The 27,915-nt window shown below is 39.5% G+C and overlaps 1 protein-coding gene across 2 annotated transcripts in view; it reads right to left on the bottom strand.

Annotated features, from left to right (window-relative positions):
* Positions 1–27,915, bottom strand: part of CYFIP1 (cytoplasmic FMR1 interacting protein 1) — a 543,505-nt gene that overhangs the window by 220,367 nt on the left and 295,223 nt on the right. For both annotated transcript variants that reach the window (XM_053707734.1, XM_053707733.1), the window contains exon 24: positions 18,238–18,381. In XM_053707734.1, coding sequence (XP_053563709.1) covers positions 18,238–18,381 — 144 coding nt within the window. The remainder of the gene's footprint in view (positions 1–18,237; positions 18,382–27,915) is intronic.

The following is a 27,915-nucleotide window of genomic DNA, read 5'->3' on the forward strand; positions in this document are numbered from 1 at the left end:
AAGGCAACCAGTGCCGGCGGGAAAGGAAGGAGAGGGACCCAACAGGAATAGATGGGCTGCTCTAATAATGAAATCAACATAGGGAACACCATCATCTAAGATAAGGCCAGCGAAGTCTCCAACATATGTAACCTATGACTTTTACAAGACGGGGGACATACATAGGAGTATCACAACAAATGAAAGATAATACAAACTCTCTCCACAAGACCCCAGATGGCATACAATCAATTAGTCTCAGCAATATCAACCCATTATAGCCATAGCTTAACAACAATTGTAGATTTAATATTTATGTTCGGTGCAGTGCTTAGGTCTATTAACTAGTGTTGTTTTAAAATAGCCAAGGGTATAGGCTTCATCTGAGATACTAATGTCGGCAACATATATCAATATAGCATAGCATGCTAAGAGTAGTATATATTGGCACTAGATGTAGATAGTAGATATGTAGATGATATCATAACAATAGAGACGAAGCGTGAGATACATATTGAAGGATTATCCCCACTCAGAAAGGATGTATCCCTCATGGCCCTATCAGGGGCTTAAGTAGGAACTTTATTGTGGGACTACTGTGGGTGTTATATTCTAGAATTTGGAGGGGATTCTAGGGCATAGTTTAATGTTAAATATAAATAGCGAGCAATCTATTGGATGGTATTAAGTATACAATATACAAACCACTAATTTTAAAGAGGAAAGGTGTCTATAGCTAATTGACTTATTTAAAATTAAAATTAGGGGGAGATGGCGTGAGAAGCAGGCAAGAGATAACTACTAACTTAGAATTTTAGATAAAGTATCTGTAATAAAACAACATCTAAACCCTATATAAAATAATCCATGCCTAATGAATGAGTTTGTGGGATAACTATACCAATGGTATATAATAAATAGTTTGTGGGGGTTACTAAAACCTAGCTCTAACTAGGGTTGAGTGGATTATGCAGCGAAACAGTTTGATAAATCTGGCCAATGTATAATTATATAGTAGGTTTGCTTTATTTTACTTGTAATTTGCTCGAATACAAACTAGGTCTCAATATGGTATGAGGATTAGGTGTGGTTTTTTTTTTGTGTTTTTTTTTCATACTAGATATAGGGCCATCTATACAATATCTACAGGGGGAGAAAGTGCTATATATTGCGAGGTATAGACTGCATAATATTCGGATGGTAAATACTAACCTTTCTCCCTCCAAACAAAAACAAATATAGCAAGAAACATTGTCATGAGGAAGCCATGAATCTCAAACTAGGGAGTCATCACTTAAATATAAAGTATATAACAATAATTAAGGTAGATTATATTATGTGTTGCTCCCTTATATCTATGGGCTTGAAATAACCATAGATGCATGTAATTATACAGTAAATCCAAACAATAACAGTAAACTGATTAATAACTATATTGGTAGGGTAAGCTAAAGATCCCATCAAAGTATAACATAATAGCATACAACTAGCAAGGAGTGCTCTCCTAAAAGTTTTCATATGACAGCATTAAAGTCCTCTTGCTGAACGGGATGTCAAATATTTCAAATCGTACTCCATAGTGGAACCTGGGACAAATATTAGCGAGTAAACAAAAGGGAGGTTTGGAAAAAGAAAGTTACTGATGTAATAGCCGGTTTCCTAATTACAGAACCACCATAAGTACAACAAAAAAGTGACTGAGAGACTGTCATTGTTAACAGTTACCATAATGAACGTAGATCCGCCATGATCCATGTCCCTTGCCGTGCATGAGATGAGAGGAGGCCACATCCAATAGAAGTAAAGATCACACTGACCGTAGATATCTAGGAATGCCGCTGATTGTTACTCACAGCAGTAATAGGCACTCCGGTAACGGCTATGGCGGCTACCCAACTCCCTTTTTAAAAAATATGTCAAGCAGATGCAATCTGGGGTCCGAGCTAGAGAGCGCAGCCAGAGGTGTAGCGGAGCAGCTCCACAAACCTGTAACAGTGGCAGAATCTTCGAAAAGGATGTACGCTCTGGGTTTCAAAACCAGGGTGTATTCTCTAGGTTTTGCTTGCTGCCTTGTCCGGTAAGTTGCTTTAGATTGTAGGCCTCTCATATCAGCCAGAATCTCATGAGTGATAGTCGAGAGATCCGCTTCCAAACCCATGTAAGGAGGGAGAGTGAGCTGGTGATATTGCCCGGAGATGTTCTGGGAAATTCTTACTGCCCGCGGTGTAGCGGTAGCGATGTGAGACAGGTCAGCTGTGCTCGGCTGCATCGGGTCTCTACTTGTAGTTCCAGGAAAAGTGCTAGTTAATCTCTGTCCGAATTCCTCTTCTTGCGGTCGGGTAGTATCCTGTAGGATAGACAGTGAGTCTTCTATCTGGCTTGCCACATGGGTGTCATAGCAGGGAAGGTAAGAAGCGCCATCTTTGTTGCGCAGCTCTTGCACGATAGAGCTCAACTGACTGTCGGCTTTATCGATCAGACTCTCCAGGAGAGAAACAAGTTGTGCAGAAGGTTCCTCCATACTAAGGTCTATGTAGGCAATGGATAGACCGGCTTCCAAAACACCAAAAGTCAAAGTTTTAGCAATAAAATTTCAGGAGCTCTGTGATAGTATGTCTTGATGCGTTGGCAGTTGGCTCCGCCCCCTCGGGAACAGTAGAGGGAGAAAAGTATGAACCAAGTTACTCCCATTCGTTCTTAATAATATTAGCCATCTTAACGAGAACTGGGAAGGCCTGAGGCACCACCCTGTCCTCGTAGACCCTATCTGGCTTAGGGATCGAAGGTTCCTCCAGAAGTTTTGGTTCCGGAACCTCCAACGTAGCAAGCACCTCTTTCAGCAAGAAGCGCAAATGCTCCATTTTAAACAAGTCTGGCTCCTCTGCAGCCGGAGGTCTAGATGTTGCCAATACCGACCCAGAAAGAGCGTCCTCTGAGGAGTCATCAGAGACATCCAACGGAGTAGATGACCCCTGGGACGGATAACTATGTTTCACCTTTCGCTTGCGCTTAGCAGGGCGTGATAAGGCATTGAATGCCGCAGAGACCGCCGTTTGCTGCAACTGATCAGCGAAATCTCGCGGCCAAAGGGCCTCTCCTGTAGGAGGATTAGTAGTGCCCTGGGGAGCTGCATGTGTAATCTGAGATGAATGTAGGGAAAGCACCTCGCAGGACGGAGAACCCTCACAGGTGGACGGCTCAGTTGTACTAAATATCTTATTCCTTTTAGATATTCCAATTTTATCAAATTATGTGGAACATAGTTGAGTAGGCAGATCTACCGGAACCTCCTCACAATAAACATAGGTATTAGATTTGGTTAAAGAGGGAGTACCATCTAACATATCAGGGTCCTTCATAGCTTGCGCCTTTATTACGGACTAGATAGAATTAAATGGCACCTTTATATCACAATGGCCGGGGCACTCACCACCTATGACCCGGACCACAGAGAAACCGTTTTGTCTCCCGCAACCGCCGATCAAGAAAGAGGAAGTTAAAGAAGCCACACATGGAGTGCCATGCAGGACCGCCCCTGCACTATAGAGAAAAAGAAAATTTATGCTTACCTGATAAATGTATTTCTTTTTTGACACAATGAGTCCACGGATCATCTTAATTACTAATGGGATATTCACCTCCTGGTCAGCAGGAGGAGGAAAATAGCACCACAGCAGAGCTGTTAAATAGCTCCTCCCTTCCCTCCCACTCCAGTCATTCGACCAAAGTTAGGAAGAGAAAGGAAAAGCCAAGGTGCAGAGGTGTCTGAAGTTTACAATAACCTACAACCTGTCAAAAAGAACAGGCCGGGCCGTGGACTCATTGTGTAAAAAAATAAATACATTTATCAGGTAAGCATAAATTTTATTTTCTTTTTTAAGACACAATGAGTCCATGGGTCATCTTAATTACTAATGGGATTCAATACCCAAGCTAGAGTACACAGATGATACGGGAGAGACAAGACAGGGAACCTAAACGGAAGGCACCACTGCTTGAAGAACCCTTTTCCCAAAAGCGGCCTCAGCCGAGGCAAAAGTGTCAAATTTGTAGAACTTTGAAAAAGTGTGAAGAGAGGACCAAGTTGCAGCCTTGCAAATCTGTTCCACAGAAGTTTCATTTTGAACGTCTATGAGGAAGCAACAGCCCTCGTGGAATGAGCTGTAACTCTCCTGGGAAGCTGCTGTCCAGGAGTCTCATATGCAAAACGTATGATACTCTTCAGCCAAAAAGAAAGAAGTAGCCGTAGCTTTCTGTCCCTTGCGTTTTCCTGAGAAAACCACAAACAAAGAGAAAGACTGATGACAGTCCTTAGTAGCCTGCAGGTAAAACTTTAAAGCACGGACCACGTCCAAATTGTGCAGAAGTCTTTCCTTCTGAGAAGAAGGATTAGGACACAGGAAAAGAACAACAATCTCCTGATTAATGTTCCGATCAGAAACAACCTTAGGAAGAAATCCTTATTTAGTACGTAAAACTACCTTATCTGAATGGAAAATAAGATAAAGAGACTCATACTGTAATGCTGAGAGCTCTGACACTCTCCGTGCAGAAGAAATAGCAACAAGAAATAAAACCTTCCAAGATAACAACTAAATATCTAAGGAATGCATAGGCTCAAACGGAGCCTCTTGAACTCTGAGAACTAAATTCAGACTCCATGGAGGAACAACTGGTCTGAACACAGACCTGATCCTGACCAAGGCCTGACAAAATGATTGTACATCTGGGACATCTGCCAGACGTTTGTGTAACAAAATAGATAAAGACAGAGAATTGACCCTTTAGGGAACTTGACAATAAACCTTTCTCCAAACCCTCTTGGAGAAAAGACAAAATTCTAGGAATCCTAACTCTACTCCATGAGTAGCCCATGGATTCACACCAATAGAGATATTTTTACGCCATATCTTATGATAAATTTTTCTAGTGACAGGCTTACGAGCCTGAATCATGGTCTCAATGACAGAGTCAGAAAAACACCGCTTAGATAATATTAAGCGTTCAATCTCCAAGTAGTCAGTTTCCGAAAAAACAGATTTGGGTGAAGGAGGGGCCCCTGAATTAGAAGGTCCTTCCTCAACGGAAGTCTCCAAGGTGGTAGAGATGACATGTCCACCAGATCTGTATAACAAATCCTACGAGGCGAAGCCGGTGCTATGAGGATCACCGATGCCCTCTTGCGCTTGATTCAAGCAATGACCCGAGGAAGAAAAGCAAACAGAGGAAAAAGCTGGAGAACACTTCCGGATGGAGTTCCCACTCCCCCGGATGAAAGGTCTGCCTGCTCAGGAAATCCGCCTCCCAGTTGCCTCCGCCCACTGAATTATTTTGGATAACTCTGTCATCGCTAAGGAACTCCTCGTTCCTCCCTGATGATTGATGTAAGTCACTGACATTATCTTGTTCGACTGGAACCTGAGAAACTGGATCGAGGCTAACTGAGGCCAGGCTAGAAGAACATTGTAGATCGGTATCAGCTCCAGAATGTATATAGGAAGAACAGACTCTGGCTGAGTCCAAACCCCCTGAGCCCTTAGGGAGCCCAAAGACTGCTCCTCAACCTAGAAGGCTGGCGTCTGTTGTCACAATCACCCAAGATGGTCTGCGAAAGCAGGTTCCCTGGGAGAGATGATCCAAAGAAAACCACCATTGAAGAGAATCCCTTGTCTCCTGCTCCAGTAGTATTTGTGGAGACAAATCTGTATAATCTCCAATCCATTGCCTGAGCATGCTTAACTGCAGAGGTCTGAGATGGAACCGAGCAAACGGGATGATGTCAATTGCCGCCACCATCAGCCCGATTACCTCCATGCACTGAGCCACTGAAGGCAGAGGAGTGGACTGAATGACTATACAACTATCGATAATCTCTGATTTCCTGACATTCTGTCAGAAAAATCTTCATTGATATGGAATCTATTATGGTTCCCAAGAAAGTTACCCTTGTGCTTGGGACAAAGGAACTCTTTTCCAAATTTACCTCCCCCCGTGAGATTGTGGGAAGGATAACACCATGTCTGTGTGAATTCTTGCTTGCTGTAAGGATGGCGCCTGGACTAGGATGTCGTCCAGATAGGGTGCCACTGCAATGCCCCGTAACCAAAGCACCGCCAACAGCGATCCCAGAGCCTTTGTGAAAACTCAGAGCTGTGGCAATACCAAAAGGAAGAGCCACGAACTGGAAGCGTTTGTGAATGGCACATGAAGGTACGAGTCCTTTAAATCCACTGTTGTCATAAATTGACTCTCTTGGATCAAGGGAAGAGTTTGTTTAAACTCTTGAGATCTAAAAAGTGGTCTAAAGGTTCCCTCCTTTATTGGGAACCACAAAGCGATTGGGATAAAAAAAAAAAACAAGACCCTGTACCTGTATTGGAACTGAAACAATCAATCCCAGGTCTGAGAGGTCTCCTTCATGCTGTCTTTGATTCAACAGCAGGCTATTTGGAAATTTACTTTTTTTTTTAAATTCTTTAAATTTCAAAAGAGATTATTTCCGTCAAGCCAGGTCCCAACATGGTCTTCCCCTTGTAACAAATCACTAAAAGCTTAGACTTAGAGCATACATCCGTAGAACAAGGCTTTAACCATAAGGCTCTGTGAGCTGGAACAGAGAAACCTGAAACCTATCCTCCCAGTTTGATAACTTGAAGGGAAGAATTTGAAATAAAGGAATTAGTCAATATGAAAGCTTTTATCCTATCTGACTTAGTACCATTAGACAACGCATCAATCCAATATGCCGTCGCACTAGTGACGGTAGCAAAGTACACAGCTGGTTGCCATTGTAAGCCCTGGTGTACATCCCTTTTCTAATTTTTGTCCATAGGACCTTTGAAAAACCCAACTATCCTCTAAGGGTATAGTAATTTTCTTAGCTAAGATGTAAACTACTCATTCCCCCCTAGGGAATGTTTGCCCAGCCTCCTTAGCTGAGTTGGCTATGCAAAACAGTTTTGTACATATAGGGAATGCATCCATCCTTATAATTTACTGGACACACTAGTATAGATTACACCGGAAATGTCTTTACTGGATGCACTATGTCGGGGTCGCCCAGGATAGTTAAAACCTCCTAAAGTAACAATTCCATCTGAGTCTGAGAATTCTCTCTCAGATAATCCCAAAGTATCTTCCTCCTTCAGTAACAGGGAGGAACCATTCAGAATAGTAACTACTGAATCAATCAATTTTCATAGAAAATAATTCCTCTACTAATGTTTTCTACCTCGTGGGAAAAACATAGAATGCATCATAACTCTGAGTGAAGTGTGAAAGGAAGCGCAGGGTACTGCATGTGGGCCATAAAATTTTGTGGGACACTATAGGAGAAATTTGTGGCATAACTTGACCATTGTCAACAGACGCCTAAACAGCAATCGCCTTAGAGGGAGTAGGTTCAGAAAAGAGAGAAAAAATTTAATAAAAATTGACACATAAAAAACATTACTGTCTCTTTAAATTTTAAAAGTAACTCTTTATCTTTTGTGTGCTTTTGTTCCATCACAAAAGGCACAAAGGATGATTAACCAATAAACAGCCTTATTTCTTTTAATAAAATTAACAGATAAAAAAAGTTACTGTCTCTTTAAATTTTAAACTGTAACTTTTTATTTTTGTGTGCAGAAATGAGTTAGATTAGCATGCAAGTATCGTAGCACCTACATACACCTCAGATCAACCTTGCTGAGGTGATCCATTAGTACTCCATACTTAAATTCAATAAACCTCATGCAACACTTAGGACTTCATGTTCCTAACAACATAACTTAGTTCCCAAGCAGATCCGAAGCGCAATCTGGACCCACCTAATGAAAGCACTAAGTATTGTGCTAGAAAAGAATAACCACTCTACCCTCCGATGAACGGAAGGAATAAAGCGAGTTCAGCCTAAGTTGGCCTCAACATAACTCCGCCCCTTGTGGGCGTGATAAGTCAATCCCTGAGTCTGCCTAGAGATTGAAAATTGCGCCCCTTCAAAACGATGCCAAACATAACCCTGCCCGTCGTGGGCGTTACCACACACCTCTCCCGGTCGTCATTATTATCTTTAGAAATAGTACACCAGGAGATCTGAACCCTTCATTGTAAGCCTGGGGGCAAAGTGTAATACAGTATATTAGGTAGTACACCAAACAATCACCCTTCCCGAGCCTTCTTATATTCAGCTCAGTCCAAGTGATTAAAAACATTAACAGTGTAATGTCAAGTTTACTGTGTGATTGTGTCTATACAAGCCCCCAGAGAAGCCACCTTCTATTCATCCGCAGCCCCAGTGCCTGCTAATAAAATGCTGTCACAGGATCCTCCCTTTATATATATGTAGGAGTTTTATGTCCCAGAAAAGTGCTACACTTTCTCTGTCCTGAATCTTTACTTTTTTCAGACCCAGAATAAAAAAGCCAGCAGGTTTAAGAGGTCCTCTCCCTCTCATAGCCCTGTGGATAAAGATAAAGCCTGAGTCATCTTACTTAGGCTATCAGGATTAGGGCAGCATCAATGTATGGGAGGCGCAGTGAGAATTATGTCCCACAAGTTCCCATTGCTTTAAAGCCACCATTGCTCTACTGAAGAGACTAATTTGGACTACGGCTACACCCTAGAACAAAGCAGCACAATCTTGCATTACTTTAAAAATAATAAACTATTGATTGAAGAATCTTTTCTAACACCTCACTTTACCTCTTCCTATCACCAACGTAGAGGGAAGTAGGGGGAGTATTTAAGCCTTTTGCTGGGGTGTCTTTCCCTCTTCCTGGTGGCCAGGTTCAGTATTTCCCAACAGTAAGGTATGATGCCGTGGACTCTCCTCATATTAAGAAGGAAACAATGTATATTTTGCATCAAAATTATTCAAATTATTTAAAATCTTTTTTTTATATATATATATATATATATATATATATATATATATATATATAGCCATTGGCAAGTGGAAATTTAACAGTGGCGAGTGAAAGTAAGTTAGTGAATGTTGGGCTACTTGCTACAAATATTATATAAAGGGATATTATATATGCATGAAAGGGAAAGGATATGATATTCCTCTAGGGCTATAGGGACCCAATTTGTGCTTAGATGTTACTTCTGAGAGGGTAAACAGGGGCAGAGAGAGAGATTGGAGAGGAAAGGTGAAAAAAAAAGTTTTACATTTTTTACGCTCCACTTAAAAAATGTGAAGAGATTATGAGAGAAAAAGAGTGTAAAGAGAAGACATGGCCTGAGAGAGAATGGAGGAGGTAAAGAGAGAGCTTGAAGAGAAGAGGCAGTGGAAGATAGATGAGAGATGATAATTATAAAACACATTTTCCAGGTATGCTTATGACCTCATATTAATGTCAGCACTCTGAATTCTCTCAGTTCAAAAGTGGCAAGTAACATTGTGGGCTGGCTAGTAGCTTAGGGCTTGAAATTTTGAGCACTGTATGTGTGTGTATACACACACATACATTTTATATATATATATATATATATATATATATACATAAGAAAATTTATGCTTACCTGATAAATTTATTTATTTCTAGATACGGTTAATTCAAGAGGCGGCAAAGAGAACCCACAGCAAATCTGTTAAGTATCACTTCCCTTCTCACTATCCCCAGTCATTCAACCGAAGGAAAAGGAGAGAAAGGAAAAATAAAGGGAGGGCCGTGGACTCACCATATCTAGAAAGAAAGAAATTCATCAGGTAAGCATACATTTTATTTCTTAAGATACGCGAGTCCACGGAATCATGTACTGTTGGGAATCAATACCTAAGCTAGAGGACACAGATGATTAGGAAGGGACAAGACAGGTAACCTAAACAGAAGGCACCACCGCTTGTAAAACCTTTCTCTCAAAGGAAGCCTCTGCCGAGGAAAAAGTATCAAATTTATAAAATTTTGAAAAAGTATGCAACGAGGACCAAGTCGCAGCCTTGTAAATCTGTTCTACAGATGTCTCATTTTTGAAGGCCCAAGAAGAAGAAATCAGCCCTAGTTGAATGAGCTGTGATTCTCTCAGGAGGCTGCTAACCTCATATGCCAGACGAAGCAGTCTCATATGCCAGACGAATAATGCTTCTCAACCAGATAGAAAGAGAAGTGGCAGTAGCTTTCTGACCCGTGCGTTTCCCAGAAAAACAAACAAACAATGCAGAAGACTGGCGAAAATCCTTAGTCGCCTGCAAATAAAACTGAACTAGCACAACATCAAGGTTGTGCAAACGTTTCTTATGAGGAGGAGGAGGATTAGGACAGAGATAAGGAACAGTTTCCTGATAAATGTTTCTATCCAAAACAAGCTTAGGAAGAAAACCAAACTTGGTACGAAGAACTGCATTATCTGCATGAAATATGAGAAAAGGAAAATCGCATTGCAAAGCAGAGTTCCAAAACTCTCTGCGCAGAAGAAATCACAGTAAGAAACAAAACCTTCCAAGATAACAACTTAATATCTATGAAATACCTGACAAAAAGAACTACACATCTAACACGTCCACCAGACGTTTGTGTAACAAAATAGATAGTGCAGAAATCCGACCCTTCAGGGTACTGACAGACAAGCCCTTCTCCAGACCTTCCTGGAGAAAGTACAAAATTCTAGAGATTCTGACCCTACTCCGAGAGTATCCCTTAGTCCAATGCTTTCCAAACTGTGTGTCGTGACACAGTGTGTCGGCGGAAGTGTGTAGGTGTGTCCCTGCTTCAGCACAATTTTTTTTTTAATTTAAAATTCTTTTTAAATTTTTTTTTGGTTTCCGAATTTCCGCCTGCATGCTACGCAAATCACGTGGTTGACATGATTGATACCTAGTGGGTCACAGATCATCTTACCCTATTGGCGCAGCTTAGCGGGAACTGAAACTATTCCCATTGGCGGCACATTAGCTTCTGACTGCACGTATAGTCTCCTATCAATCGGCTTGTGACTGCACGTGTATTCAGTGAGTGGGACAGCAGTGTGTTTGTAGCGCGGGCAGTAGTCAGTCAGACTCGCAAAATGTTGGGGGCAGCAGCTTAAACGCTGAGCTGAAGTCAGAAGTCAAAGTGTTTTTTTTTGCAGCTAGCTCCCAGTAGTGTATTGCTGCTCCTGCTCTTGATATATGTATAGGAAGTGGAAGCTTAAAAATGCTCGACGATGAAGTGTGTCTTTCTGAATATAATAATTGGCAACATCTAAGCTGTAAGTAATTCTTCAATCAATCTCAGATTAGCAGCTGGCAAACAATCAGAAGACAATAAGAGATAAACGTAATTAACTGCAGATGTCAATGACGATATAGAACACCTGTGCTTACACAGATAGTATGGTTATGTGCAGGGGCAAAAAACGTAACATGAGTGGTCACCCCTGGAAATACAGTATCACATAGTATACGATTAGGCTCATGATATTATATAGGCGGCAAAACACATTATATTAACAGTTAAACCAAGAATAAAACAATAACAACCCAAATACAGTAGATAGTAAACGGGGCCAACCTAAAAGGTCATATGTGCGGTAAATTAATGACCCATGTACATTAAAGGTACAGTCTACACCAGAATTTTTATTGTTTTAAAAGATAGATAATCCCTTTATTACCCATTCCCCAGTTTTGCATAACCAACACAGTTATATTAATATACTTTTAACCTCTGTGATTATCTTGTATCTAAGCCTCTGCAAACTGCCCCTTTATTTCAGTTCTTTTGACAGACTTGCAGTTTAGCCAATCAGTGCCTGCTCCCAGATAACTTAACGTGTTATCTATATGAAATACGTGAACTAACACCCACTAGTGGTGAAAAACTGTTAAAATGCATTCTGAAAAGAGGTGGCCTTCGAGGTCTAAGAAATTAGCATATGAACCTCCTAGGTTAAGCTTTCAACTAAGAATACCAAGAGAACAAAGCAAAATTGGTGATAAAAGTAAAATGGAATATTGTTTAAAATTACATGCTCTATCTGAATCATGAAAGTTTATTTTGGCCTAGACTGTCCCTTTAATCAGGGTTCAGTTGACACATACACAACTAGTGGGAAGTAATGCTCAACGTCAGTGCGCAAATTTCGTTACCTACACATGTTTGGCGCAATGTCTTTAACTATGTGTTTTACCTGAAGTGGCTACCGTATCGAAGTATCAGGCCGCCCAAGCCCATAGATGCATAATTGTTTACACGTGTCCTCAATAAAAAGCTACTGGTTTTGTGATATAGATCACTGTAGAGTCACAAGGATTACAAACTGGTCACCTAATACCCGCAGATACATATTCCCATATGTCAGTATTAGTTACAAATAGTTAATGTGTTTGTTCAGTCTAACTCACAAATTCATACTCTAATGTGATAAGGCGATCTGTATCAGACCATTAAAATCATACCGGTGACCACTCATGTTACGTTTTTTGCCCCTGCACATAACCATACTATCTGTGTAAGCACAGGTGTTCTATATCGTAATTGACATTTGCAGTTAATTACGTTCATCTCTGAATGTCTTCTGATTGTTTGCCAGCTGCTAATCTGAGATTGATTGAAGAATTACTTACAGCTTAGATGTTGCCAATTATTACAAATAGACTTTGCATTTCTCATTTGCTTTTTTGTTCTGATCTAGGTGTGTTGCCGTAATTGGCCATTTGCACATGCTCAGTAGCGCTAATGGAATGCCTATCCGACACACCTGTGTTCACTCATTTGCACTTTGTGGGGTATATAGGAGGGTAAGTTTGATGTGTGTTGTATATGTATTTTTCTGTCTGAGGAAGGGGCTAAATACCCCAAAACGTCACAATAAAAGGAAAAAGCTTTGGATTTAATACCAGAGAGTGCCTGTCTATTTTTGAAGTGTAGATACGAATGTTCAGGAGCACCCTGGATAATTGCCTTATTTTTTTGGAGAGTGCTGGTCTATAATTGAATGAAGTATATATATATATATATATATATATATATATATATATATATATATACATATATATACACATACACATACACACACACATATATACACACATACACATACAGTTGAGCTCATAAGTTTACATACCCTGGCAGCATGTATGATTTCTTGGCCATTTTTCAGAGACTATACTTTTCTTTCACTCATGGTTAGTGTTTGGCTGAAGCTATTTATTATCAATCAACTGTGTTTACTCTTTTTAAATCATAATGACAACAGAAACTACCCAAATGACAATGATCAAAAGTTTACATACCCCAGTTCTTAATACCGCGTATTACCCCCTTTAACATCAACGACAGCTTGAAGTCTTTTGTTGTATTTGTGGATGAGGCTCTTTATCTACTCAGATGGTAAAGCTGCCCATTCTTCCTGGCAAAAAGCCTCCAGTTCCTTTAAATTCTTGGGCTGTCATGCATGAACTGCATAATAACAGAAACTACCCAAATGACCCTGATCAAAGGTTTACATACCCCAGTTCTTAATACCGTGTATTGCCCACTTTAACAACAATAACAGCTTGAAGCCTTTTGTGGTATTTGTGGATGAGGCTCCTTATCTTCTCAGATGGTAAAGCCCCCAGTTCCTGTAAATTCTTGGGCTGTCTTGCATGTTTGAGATCTCCCCAGAGTGGCTCAATGATATTGAGGTCAGGAGACTGAGATGGCCACTCCAGAACCTTCACTTTATTCTGCTGTAACCAATGAAAGGTCGACTTGGCCTTGTGTTTAGGATCATTGTCATATAGGAATGACCAAGTACGGCCCATGCGCAGCTTCTGGGATGATGAATGCAAATTTTCCTCAAGTAATTTTTGATAACATACTGCATTCATCTTGCAATCAATTCTGACCAAATTTTCTGTGCCTTTGTAGCTCACACATCCCCAAAACATCAGTGATCCACCTCTGTGTTTAACAGTAGGAATAGTGCACCTTTCATCATAGGCCTCTCAAAATGTAGCGTTTATGGTTGTGGCCAAAAAGCTCAATTTTGGTCTCATCAATCCAGAAACGTCAGTGTAGCACTGGATGAAAGATGCAAGGATCTGTCAGGAGTCCAGAAACTCATTGACCTTTTATACACATACACTAATTACAAGCAAACAGATCACAGGTGAGGATGGTTACCTTTAATAGCCATTCAAACCTCTTTGTGTCAACTTGTGTGCATGTTATCAGGCCAAAATCACCAGGGTATGTAAACTTTCGATCAGGGTAATTTGGGTAGTTTCTGTTGTCATTATGATTTAAAAAAAAGAGTAAACATAGTTGATTGATAATACATGGCTTCAGCCAAACACTAACCATGAGTGAAAGAAAAGTTTTTGTGTTATCATTCATATTCTCTGAAAAATTGCCAAGAAATCATAAATTCTGCCAGGGTATGTCAACTTATGAGCACAACTGTGTGTGTATATATATATATATATATATATATATATATATATACACACACATAAATATATATATATATATATATATATATATATATATATATATACACACACACACACACACACACACACAGAGGTGCACTCACAGGAACAAACAACTGGCTCAATACCATTGTTAGCCTGTTCTATGGCGATTTACCACCTGGGTGCAGCTTTTTAGCCCAGTAATGTTTTTCACAGAGTATAACTTTCCATTAGTATATCAGTCTGATCCCGCCTATTACGGTCAGTCCAGTGCCGAAAAAACAGGCAATTCCTCTCTGATCAAGGAACACAGCAACCCCAGACAATCGTTTCGGCCTTCATTGGGACTAGTCAGTGAGGTGTAGCCATATTCCTCTAATGAAGGCCGAAACGATCACCTGGGGTTGCTGTGTTCCTTGTTCAGAAAAGGAATTGCCTGGTATTTCGGTGCTGGACTGACCGTAATAGGCGAGATCAGACTGATATACTACACGAAAATTCCACTCTGTGAAAAGCATTACTGGGCTAAAAAGTTGCACCCAGGTGGTAAATCACCATAGAACAGGCTAACAATGGTATTGAGCCAGTTGGCAGGGACCTCTACCCAGTTAATCGCTATAATTGTTTTGTTGTACTCCCCCTTTGTTTATAGCACTGCGGAATCTGTTGGCGCTCTACAAATAACCGATAATAATAATAATAATAACTTGAAGTGTTCCTTGTAGATTGGAACGTGAAGGTAAGCATCCTTCAAGTCTATCGTAGTCATGAACTGTCCTTCCTGAACTAATGGCAAAACGGACCTTATCGTCTCCATCTTGAACGATGGGATCGACAGGAACTTGTTTAAGCACTTTAGGTCCACAATAGGCCGAAAAGTTCCCTCCTTCTTTGGGACCACAAAAAGGTTTGAGTAGTACCCCAGACCTCTCTCTGCTAGAGGTACCGGTACAATTACTCCCACGGAGGAGAGATCCCTCACGCACCCTAGAAAGGTCTCTCGTTTTTCTGGCCTTGAAGATAGATTTGACAAGAGGAATCTGCCTCTGGGTGGATGAGATCTGAAACCTATCCTGTATCCCTGAGCGATAACCTCCAGGACCCAAGGGTCTTGCACGTCCCCCAGCCAAGCCTCCAAAAAGAGAGAACTTCTGCCCCCTACACAATCCAGAGACGGATCGGGGGCCGACCCTTCATACTGACTTTGACTCAGTGGGCTTCTTGTTCTGTTTGGATTTAATCCAAGTCTGAGTCGGTTTCCAAGCTCCCTTGGGCTGATCAGGCTTCGCGGAGGGCTGCTGGCGTTGGGATTTATCTGAACGAAAGGGACGAAAATTAGGACCTTGTCCCTTAGGTTTGTTCTTATCCTGCAGTAAAGAGGCACCCTTGCCTCAAGGGACCGTGGATATGATTGAGTCCATGCCTGGACCAAAAAGAATCTTCCCCTTAAATGGCAGGGAAAGAAGTCTAGATTTTGAAGTCATGTCCGCAGACCAAGACTTCAGCCATAGTGGCCTACGGGCTAGCACTGAAAAACCTGACGCCTGGCATTCAGGCAAATAATCTGCATATTTGCATCACAAATAAAAGAATTAGCCACCCTCAAGGCCTTAATTTTTTCCTGGATTGTGTCAAGGGGACCTTCCACCTCGATCAACTCAGATAAAGAGTCGCACCAATAGGTAGTGGCTCCAGCCACCGCAGCAACCACCGCTTGAAATAAATATCCTGTGTGCTGAAATCTCTTTCTCAACAGAGTTTCTAGCTTCTTATCCATGGGCTCTTTAAACAAGGACCTAGCCTCAAGCGGGATAATAGTGCGTTTAGCAAGCATGGAGATAGCACCATCCACCCTAGGGACGGAACACCACAACTCTAATTGAGAGTCCGGAACCGGAAATAATTTCTTAAAGGAAGAAGGGGAAATAGAAGAACCAAGTCGTTCTCATTCATTCTTAATATTTGCCATCTTTACGGGAACTGGTAAAGTCTGTGGTACAACCCTGTCCTCTTAGACCTGATCTAGTTTAGGAATACAAGGTTCCTCAGGTAACTTTGGTTCTGGAACCTCTAAAGTAGCCAAAACTTCCTTTAACAGAAAGCGTAAGTTTTTGATCCTAAATCTAAAGTCTGGTTCCTCTGCAGCTGGAGGCAGCAGATTCCGACCCAGAAGTACCAGAGGCGTCTTTATCAGCGGATAATCTTGTATCAGATAAATCCAGGGACGAGGTAAAGCACTGAAAGCCGCAGACACTGCTGTTTGTAGCTGTTTAGTGAAGTCTGGCGGTAAGAGGGCCCCTCTAGGAGGAGGATTAGCAGTGTAATGGGAAGTTGCATGTGTAATAGGAGATGACAGCAGGGAACACACCTCACAGGACTGAGACTCCTCAAATGTGGACGGCTCAGTGGTACTAAACATATTGGCTTTCTTGGATAAAATTACTTTATCAAGGCATGTGGAACATAATAGAGCAGGCGATTATACTGTAGCCTCCTCACAATATAGAGCGGTATTAGATTTAAGTAAAGAGGAAGTACCCTCTAACGTATCAGGGTCCTCCATAGCTTGCGCTTGAAGATGGAATATAGAAAAGAGAAATGGAACCTTTATACCCCCAATGGCTGGGGCACTCACCACCTCCTATAACCCAGGCAACAGAGAGAAACCGCTACGTCTTCGGTAAACCGCACGGTCAGGAAAAGAGAAAATCAGTGTGACCACACCCGGTCACGTGGTGTGCCATGCAGGACCACCCCTGCTACAGGAAAAAGCACATCAAACCTAACAGGCTGCGCAGCTAACCAAAAAGAGTAAAACCTGTACGTTCCAACATCTGCCTGAGCCTCATCTCACACATGTTGCAGCAAAAAACATAATAAAGTAAATTATGCGATAAATCCCCCCTGTTCAATAATCCCCTTCCGGAGATATTAACCCTTGATTCCATACAGATTAAAGGAGTCAAACTGTGACCCTATCTTCTTGCGTTATCATATGTGTATAAAAAAAATGAAACGATCTAACCGGAATCTCTGCCGTGAAAGACACACGGCCTCTCAAGTTTGACAGTCTTGTAGCATTGCTCCTGACATTGACTTGAGTGATAGGCAGTGAAACTCGTCAACACTGATTGCTTAGGAGCTGTTAATAGGAGTCTGGATGGGTTCGTAGAAAGACTCTCCCTGCATCTCTAGACCCTAACATTCGTCAATGCTCTCACTGAGAGGCTGACAACACTACTTAAAACTCCAGTCCCAATGCGAAGAGTACTACCCTCCATAAGAGACTACTCTGATCTTTGGCACTTCTCTGCCGTCCTCCTGTGACGAAAGGCAAAGAATGACTGGGATATAAGGGAAGTGAGGGAGGTATTTAAGCCTTTGGCTGGGGTGTCTTTGCCTCCTCCTGGTGGCCAGGTTCTGTATTTCCCACAAGTAAGGAATGAAGCCGTGGACTCTCCTCATTGAGAAGGAAAGTAAGTTTTCTAATAATTTTACTAACTAAGTTTTTATTTTGAATGCTTGTATACATTATAAACTTAATCATCTATGTGGCTGTATATTTATTTTGGTTTTGTGCTGTGTTAGCTGGTCCTTTAAGCCCAGATTGGCGCCTACAAATAAGACAAATGGTGGGAATAGTTTGGCTATTGAAAAACAAATACATTTAGAGTTGGCTAATGTTATTCTGTAGCAGCACAACAGAAATGTCATGTAATTAAAAGGTGTTTACTGTCCCTTTAAGGCACATAGGTAAATAACTCTAAACTAAGTATTTAATAGAGTAACATTTTCAATTCCTGGTTGTGCTGTCAGATGGCACAAAAGGCAAATATAAAAGTCTTGCAAAACAAAGGCAGTTTTTTTAAAACTTGCGGGTTACTTTAAATACTCACAAGGCTCTTTACAACTTTCAGCAATTCCTCCATCACAACAGCAATGCCCTGATATCCAAGCAAACGGCAGATCACTTTGAAATGGGGAGGTCCCACAAAGTGTCTGTATTGGTTATAAATGCTGTTGTACGCCAGGTTTAGAATCTGTGAAAGTAAAAACAAACATATTCAAGTTATTACTGTAACTACAAAGTCTGCCTCATATAATATACTTTAAATGGATGTTCCAGTTCAGAAATAAAATATTTACATTTTTTAGATATTTTTGTGTCTCTTGTAAAACGGAAATGAGTCAAAATTATACTTTTATGATTCAGAGATATAAGATACAATTTAAAAAATTCCAATTTACTCATTAAATTGACTCTGTTCTCTCTGTATCTTTTGTTGAAGCACATAACTAGGTGTCAAGAGCACTATATGGCAGAAGTGCTTGTTATAATGTTATACATCGTGCAAGGACTGCAGACTACATAGTGTTCAAGGCACATTTCTAGATATGCTCTTCATGAAAGAAAACCAAGAGAACAAAGTAAATTTAACAATGGAAAGTTTTTAAGATTGTATCTGAATCATGAAAGTTTCATTTTGGCTTTCATATCCCTTTAACTATGTTTTTTTTATTCCCCACAAAGGAGCTACATTCACACAGTAGTCCTACTCTGGAGACACAACATAGCACCTGAGAAGGACAGGATTAGTAATTGGCTACATTCATAGCTAAAGTCCCACTCTGGAGACACAACATAGCACCTGAGCAGGACAGGATTAGTAATTGGCTACATTCATAGCTAAAGTCCCACTCTGGAGACACAACATAGCACCTGAGCAGGACAGGATTAGTAATTGGCTACATTCATAGCTAAAGTCCCACTCTGGAGACACAACATAGCACCTGAGCAGGACAGGATTAGTAATTGTCTACATTCATAGCTAAAGTCCTACTCTGGAGACACAACATAGCACCTGAGCAGGACAGGATTAGTAATTGTCTACATTCATAGCTAAAGTCCTACTCTGGAGACACAACATAGCACCTGAGAAGGACAGGATTAGTAATTGGCTACATTCATAGCTAAAGTTCCACTCTGGAGACACAACATAGCGCCTGAGCAGGACATGGTTGATGATTGGTGGCTAAACACATTGCTTTAAAAATTATAATTAGTGCATTTTCTATTTGCATTAGAATGTCGATTATAAAACTATATGTTTTCCATAAACTTTTTTTTATCAAGCTACAAAACTAACTTTTTATCAATATAGCATAAAAACAGTTAATATGGACTTAAAATACTGTATATAAATATTCTCATTTCCTGCTATATTTAATTATTTTAATAAATGATTGATAATTGTTGTCGTTAGATAGTATGAAAACGATTAGTACGCTTCTTGGGCCCCAGTCCTTAGATTTGTTACCTGCCCTGTAGTCAAGAGGTCTAATATGATAAAATTATCATAAAGAGAGTTGTAAATGCAAAAAATAAATTAATGAAAAAGTAATATCCATTCTGTGTGCTGTAATAAAACAGTCTCTTGCATATAACAAGTGACTGTGTATTGAGCAACAAGACTGAAAGCAAAAGACAACACGACCCTGTGTTTTCTTTAATTTTCTTTAATTTCTAATCAACTTTTAATACAGCAGATGTTAGTCAGATTACAGAATTTAAAGCATGACCCTGTTCTGAGGGGGGAAAAAGAGCTTTGGCAAACTAGGCCTTGATTTTATTCGACAGAAAAAAAGGTTTCCCAGAATTAAGGATGGTAATTGGATTAAGTTCTCTCTCGAGAACATGTTTTTAGCTATCAGTATTTTACTTTCTTTTTTACAAGCTTTATTAATTCAATACAATAATGGTGTTACGATTTTAGGAAAGTGTATTGGACTTATTTTACCTACTAACATGTTGGTCCAAACCTTCTTTGTCTATAAATACATGCAGGGACATGTTATGCTATTTAATATAATGCACCAAAAACTAGATTTGCATAATCAACAAATGCAAGATAACAAAACAATGCAATAGCACTTAGTCTGAACTTCAAATAAGTAGATTTTTTTTCTGACAATTTTAAAAGTTAGGTCTTTTTCCACTCCTCCTGTACCATGTGACAGCCATCAGCCAATCACAAATGCATACACGTACCATGTGACAGCAATCAGCCATTCACAAATGCATACACACTTATTCTTGCACATGCTCAGTAGGAGCTGGTGACTCAAAAAGTTTAAATATAAAAAGACTGTGCACATTTTGTTAATGGAAGTAAATTAGGAAGTTGTTTAAAATGGCATGCTCTATCTGTATAATGAAAGTTTAATTTTGATTGAGGGTCCCTTTAATACAAAGTCTTTGAAGAGTCATTAAACACCTCTTGTTTTTGTGTAAAATAGTTTTTGCCCCACACTCACTAAAGAGCCATACAGCAAATGATATGACGTAGGTTTTCTTCAAAATGCAGTACATTACCTAGACCAGCAATTTCATTTTGAGGAAGCCCTAGAATACATAATTTGCTTTTTTGGCCTCTCTAAACATTGTGCTTGTCTGAAGCCCCCTATTGTTTAATGTCTCCTAAAGGGGTAGTATACTCAGGCAAGCAGCAAATAAGGATTCACTGAACTGAAAGCTGGTGCAGGAACACCCTTTAAAAAAAAAGGGTTTGGCACTTTCTCTTACACACTTAACCACTGAGAGGTTGTTTCTTTTGATGCATCTTGTTTGCATAGCTTTTCTGTAGCTATTACGGCAGTAATGAAATGTTTTATGTAGGTGATGGCTTTAACAGGAAAGACAGCTATTTCACATGGCATAACAACTGTAAATAAGTTATTTGCAAATAATTTAATACACTTCAGCAAGTTAAATTGATCATTGAGAACATATTAAAAGGGGAGAAAAATGTTCCAGTGCACTGTCCCTTAAAGGGATACTAAACCCATTTTTTTTCTTTCATGATTCAGATAGAGCATGAGATTTTAAGCACATTTCTAATTTACTCCTATTGTCAATTTTTCTTTGTTCTCATGCTATCTTGATTTGAAAAAGCAGTACTGTAAGCTTTAGAGCAGGAGCATTTTTTTGTTCAGCACCTGGGTAGCACTTGCTGATTTGTGGGTAAATGTAGCAAACCAATCAGCAAGCTCTACCAAGGTGCTGAACTAAAAATGGGAGGGCTCCTAACCTTTTATTACTGCTTTTTCAAATCAAGATAACATGAGAACAAAGAAAAATTGATAACAAGAGTAAATTAGAAAGTTGCTTAAAATTGCATGCTCTATCTGAATCATGAAAGAAAAATGTGGGGTTAGTAACCCTTTAAAGGAATCCTTTAAACACAGTAACAGTAGATGAGGTTGAAAAAAGACAGAAGTCAATCAGGTTCAACCTATACAAAACTAATATTGTTACAAAAAAAGCTCCAGTTGAGCTTACATTAATCCCATTAAAAAAGGTGACCCATTTAACACAAGCAATCATATCCCTCAATTCTGTTTATAGACAGAAATGTATCCAAGGTATTTACATTCACTACCTCCTTTGGTAATGAGTTCCACAATTGTATTGCTCTTACAGGGAAAAAACAAGTTTCCGTTGCAAGAGATTAAATCTCCTTTCCTCCAGCCTTAAAGGGGCAGTATACAGCAATTTTCATTTAACTGCATGCAACAGATACTACTATAAAGAATAATATGCACAGATACTGATCTAAAAATCCAGTGGAAAACCTTTTAAAAACTTACTTAGAATCTCCCAATGTAATACTTAATGAGATAAGCCTGGGACACCCACTGAAAGGGGCTGATAGCAGAACCCCCCCCCCCCCCCTGTATATGAAAAAAACCATTATACAAACAGAACCAGTCTGAAGTCAGTATACATCAGTATACATCAAAAACTTTTGGACTTGGTTAGGAGTCTGAAAATCAGTACAATGTTATTTAAAAATAAGCAAAACTATATTTTGTTTTTACAAAAACACACCCAATGGGCTATATAAATGGATTATAGTGTAGAATGTCCTTTTAAATTGTGACCTTGTGTCACAAACAATTTTCTTGGAATAAATAGAGCTTCTGCCATCGCTGTATATGGGCCTTAAATATATTTATATAAAATAATAAAGTAATCATGTCCTCTCAAGCGCCTTTTTTTTCTAGAGAAAACAGACCCAGTTTGGCTAACCGCTCCTCATAGCTTAAATTCCCCATTCCCCTTATAAGCTTTATGGACCTTTTCTGAACTTTTTCTAAGTCTGCAATGTCTTTTTTTTTAGATCGGTCCCCAGAACTGCACTCCAAGGTGAGGTCTTACCAGGGATTTATATAGTGACAGAATTATGTTTTTTTTTTATCTTGCATCAATGCCTCTTGTAATACATGATATTATCTTACTAGCCTTAGAAGCCACTGTCCTGCATTATGCGCCCAACTTTAGCTTGTTATATATTTCTACTCCCAAATCCCTTTCCTCCTCTGTTTGGCTAAGTTAACCCCTTTGTGACAAGACCACTTTTCCATTTGTTAACTGTCTGGGACAAAGGCTATTTTTGCATTTCTGCGGTTTTTGTGTTTAGCTGTAATTTTCCTCTTACTCATTTACTGTACCCCACACATATACCGTTTTTCTCACCATTAAATGGACTTTCTAAAGATACCATTATTTTTATAATATCTTATAATTTACTATAATTTTTTTTATAAAATATGAGGAAAAAATGGAAAAAAACACACACTTTTTCTAAATTTGACCCTCAAAATCTGTTACACATCTACAACCACCAAAAAAACACCCATGCTAAATAGTTTCTAAATTTTGTCCTGAGTTTACAAATACACAATGTTTACATGTTCTTTGCTTTTTTGTAAGTTATAGGGCAATAAATACAAGTAGCACTTTGCTATTTCCAAACCACTTTTTTCAAAATTAGCGAGTTACATTGGAACACTGATATCTTACATTGAGGGGCCGCCCACCTGTCTCCCTACTGCAGCTCCCATCCACCAACGATCAGCCCCATCGATGGCCGATGCAGAGAGGGCCATGAGTGGCTCTCTCTACATCAGTGGGGTAAAAAGGATATTGCAGTGATGCCTGAATATTGAGGCATCACTGCAATACCCTGGAAGCAGCTGGAAGCGATCAGGATCGCTTCCAGAGCTTCAAACCCCAGAGGATGTGCCAGGAACGTCCTTCCTTGGTCGTTAAGGGTGTTTTTTTGTAGGACGTTCCTGGCACGTCCTCGGTCGTTAAAGGGTTAAATAATAGACTGACTCCTATTAACTTTCTCAGCTTAAATAGGAAGCTGCTGAAACAAAGCAAATTGTTGTAAACATCCATTCAAGCTGTAACATACAATGGTATAACTTATTGTATGTAATTTGCTTGTTAAATGTATACTTTTGGTATTCATATGTGGTATAATGTGACTCCTCTTTTCAATAAAAACTAAATTGAAGAAAAAAAAAGAACAGGGCCCAGCACTGATCCCTGGGGGGACTCCACTAATTACTTTTGTCCAATCCGAGTATGATCCATTTACTACTATTCCTTCCCCCCCCAGTCTTTTATCCAGTTATTTATCCATGAGAAAACATTTTCAGCTATTCCCAGTCCCTTAATTTTGTACATTAATCACTCATGTAGCACTGTATCAAAACGCCTTTGCAAAATCCAAGTATATCACATCAACGGATTCTCCTCTAAATATATTTTTACTTACTTCCTCGTAGAATCTAATTAGATTAGTTTGACATGATCTATTTCTCATAAAACCTTGTTGATTTGAACTCAATCTTGTTTACACGAATATAATTATACAATAAGTCAATATAATCCTTTAATAGTGTGGAAGATACTTAAAGGGATTATAATGTCAGACTAACTGGTCAATAGCTCCTGGATCAGCCCTGCTTCCCTTTTTAAAGAGTGGCACCACATCAGCTTTACACCAGTCCTGGGATACTATGCCTGAGGATAATGAATCTTGAGGTTTGTCTATAACAGTGCTAAATTCCTGTAAACCCATTTGGTGTATTCAATCTGGGCCCGGAGTTTAATTTACCTTATTATCTAGTAGTTTCTTGATATCCTCTAGAGATAGCCCAGTTAATGGTATGGGCTTGTATGTTCTAGTTTGTTTCAAAGTATCTCCCATTGGTTCCTCTCTTGTGTATACTGCAGAAAATTGTTATAGTACCTCAGCCTTCTCCCTGTCACTGTTAATCATGCTACCCTTCACACATTTTAATGTACCTATATTGTGTCTCAGATTTTTATGTACTTAAAACAACTTTTTAGGGTTTGACTTTGCAATTCATTTTTGGCTAATTTGATTGCTTTTTTGCATACTTTGTTAAATTCCTTATATATATTTGGTATGTTAAAGAGACAGTCTAGTCCAAAATAAACTTTCATGATTCAGATAGAGAATGTAATTTTAAACAATTTTCAAATTTACTTTTATCACCAATTTTGCTTTGTTTTTTGGTATTCTTAGTTGAAAGCTAAGCCTAAGAGGTTCATATGCTAATTTCTAAGCCCTTGAAGGCCGCCTCTTCTCTTGGGCCGCCCACCTTGTTATTTGCTGGACATTAATACATTAAAAGGTGTGCTGGTCCTACAATTTTGCTGAATCTATTTGGATACCCCAGGAGGACTGCAGCACCCACTTGTGCACGATAGTGTGTTCATTACATTACTATTGAATGTGGAAGTGAATTGTGTTTTACTTTATTGCACATGATGGTAAATGAAACAGGTCTACTTTTTTATTCTGAAGAGGATGCAGCCCATATAGCCACTCTCACCTTAGGCTCTAGAGAATTCCTGACAGCCCCTGACAAAGACTTTCAAAGCAGGGAACTGGAAAAGGCTATGAAGAGAGAGGTTAATTTACAGCTACACTCCTCCACCATGGCTGAGTATCATAGAATGAGGAGAATCTCCAGGGGCATGGGCTCTACACTACAACCTTACCTTTTTTTGCAGACAACCCAGAATTCTGTACTAAATATCAGCAAATTTTAAACAAAAGCTCAATGGACATGATACCCAATATTGAATTTTCAAATTTGGAGCTACAATCGATGAAAGCACAAATACCTGTACAAGAGAATAAACTTAAATAACTTGTCAGTGAAGATGAACTACAAGGTGTGCTAAGAGAGGTACAAGAGAGTGCGAGTATGTTCAAGAAAGATATGGAAGAGCGCAAACGCCGTAAGTTCAGAAGGGATGAACAAGACTATGAACATGGCAAGGTGTATTGATGGGGGAGATACCGGAGAGGGTCCGGAAGGAAGAGGAAAGATAAACACTCGCCAACAACAGAAGCGGAGGAGGTAAATGTTATTAACCTAGACTCTAAACCTCTGAGTAATGTTGAGATAAAAGTGTTGAATAAGGGACTATCATTTTGCCCTACAGAACTGCCTGATGCATTTGATCTAAATGTTGATTTAACCCGTTTTTTCAGGTTACTAAGATTAAAAGCCTTTTTCAGTAATATCCCTCAAACACAGACTATAGACCCAGCTGTGTCACATCATACAGAGAGACTGTTATTAAGGACACTCTGGATGTTGCTGCTTTTGGTTTGCGCAATAAAAGCAACTTCACTCCCCCTTGTACCAACTTTGGGGTAGAAGCATTCATTAAGGTTGCTGAAAGTTAATACAAGGCTCTTATCAATAAAAAAAAGAAAATGTATGCTTACCTAATAAATTCATTTCATTTTAGACACGATTAGTCCACGGATTTCATCCTTACTTGTGGGATATTCACCTCCTGGTCAGCAGGAGGAGGCAAAGAGCACCACAGCAGAGCTGTTAAATAGCTCTTCCCTCCCACTCCAGTCATTCAACCGAAGTTAGGAAGAGAAAGGAAAAGTCAAGGTGCAGAGGTGTCTGTAATTTACAAAAAATAATAACCTGTCTCAGAGAACAGGGCGGGCCGTGGACTCATCGTGTCTAAAAATAAATAAATTTGTCAGGCAAGCATAAATTTTCTTTTCTTTTTAAAGACACGATGAGTCCACGGATTTCATCCTTACTTGTGGGATACAATATCAAAGCTAGAAAACACTGATGATAAGGGAGGGACAAGAAAGGGAAGCTAAAAGGAAGGCACCACTGCTTGAAGAATCTTTCTCCCAAAAAACATAATTTATGTAAGAACTTACCTGATAAATTCATTTCTTCCATATTGGCAAGAGTCCATGAGCTAGTGACGTATGGGATATACATTCCTACCAGGAGGGGCAAAGTTTCCCAAACCTCAAAATGCCTATAAATACACCCCTCACCACACCCACAATTCAGTTTAACGAATAGCCAAGAAGTGGGGTGAAAAGAAAGGAGCAAAAGCATCAAACAAGGAATTGGAATAATTGTGCTTTATACAAAAAAATCATAACCACCACAAAAAGGGTGGGCCTCATGGACTCTTGCCAATATGAAAGAAATGGAATTTAGCAGGTAAGTTCTTACATAAATTATGTTTTCTTTCATGTATAATTGGCAAGAGTCCATGAGCTAGTGACGTATGGGATAGCAGATACCCAAGATGTGGAACTTCCACGCAAGAGTCACTAGAGAGGGAGGGATAAAATAAAGACAGCCAATTCCGCTGAAAAAATAATCCACGACCCAAATCAAAAAGTTTTAATCTTATAATGAAAAAAACTGAAATTATAAGCAGAAGAATCAAACTGAAACAGCTGCCTGAAGTACTTTTCTACCAAAAACTGCTTCAGAAGAAGAAAAAATATCAAAATTGTAGAATTTAGTAAAAGTATGCAAAGAAGTTGCTGCTTTGCAAATCTGATCAACAGAAGCTTCATTCTTAAAAGCCCAGGAAGTAGAAACTGACCTAGTAGAATGAGCCGTAATTCTTTGAGGCGGGGATTTACCCGACTCTACATAAGCATGATGAATCAAAGACTTTAACCAAGAAGCCAAAGAAATGGCAGAAGCCTTCTGACCTTTCCTAGAACCAGAAAAGATAACAAATAGACTAGAAGTCTTCCTGAAATCTTTAGTAGCTTCAACATAATATTTCAAAGCTCTAACTACATCCAAAGAATGTAAAGATCTCTCCAGAGTATTCTTAGGATTAGGACACAATGAAGGGACAACAATTTCTCTACTAATGTTGTTAGAATTCAGAACTTTAGGTAAAAAATTAAATGAAGTCCACAACACTGCCTTATCCTGATGAAAAATCAGAAAAGGAGATTCACAAGAAAGAGCAGATAGCTCAGAAACTCTTCTAGCAGAAGAGAGGGCCAAAAGGAATAAAACTTTCCAAGAAAGTAATTTAATATCCAGAGAATGCATAGGTTCAAACGGAGGAGCCTGTAAAGCCCTCAGAACCAAATTAAGACTCCAAGGAGGAGAAATTGACTTAATGACAGGATGATTAGCAATCTTTCTGTGAAAAAGTACAGAAAGAGCAGAGATTTGTCCTTTCAAGGAACTTGCGGACAAACCTTTTTCCAAACCTTCCTGAAGAAACTGTAAAATTCTAGGAATTCTAAAAGAATGCCAAGAGAATTTATGTGAACACCAAGAAATGTAAGTGTTCCAGACTCGGTAATAGATCTTTCTAGACACAGATTTACGAGCCAGTAACATAGTATTAATCACTGAGTCAGAGAAACCTCTATGAC

Source organism: Bombina bombina, chromosome 3, assembly GCF_027579735.1.
Source record: "Bombina bombina isolate aBomBom1 chromosome 3, aBomBom1.pri, whole genome shotgun sequence".
Classification (NCBI taxonomy): Eukaryota; Metazoa; Chordata; class Amphibia; order Anura; family Bombinatoridae; genus Bombina; species Bombina bombina.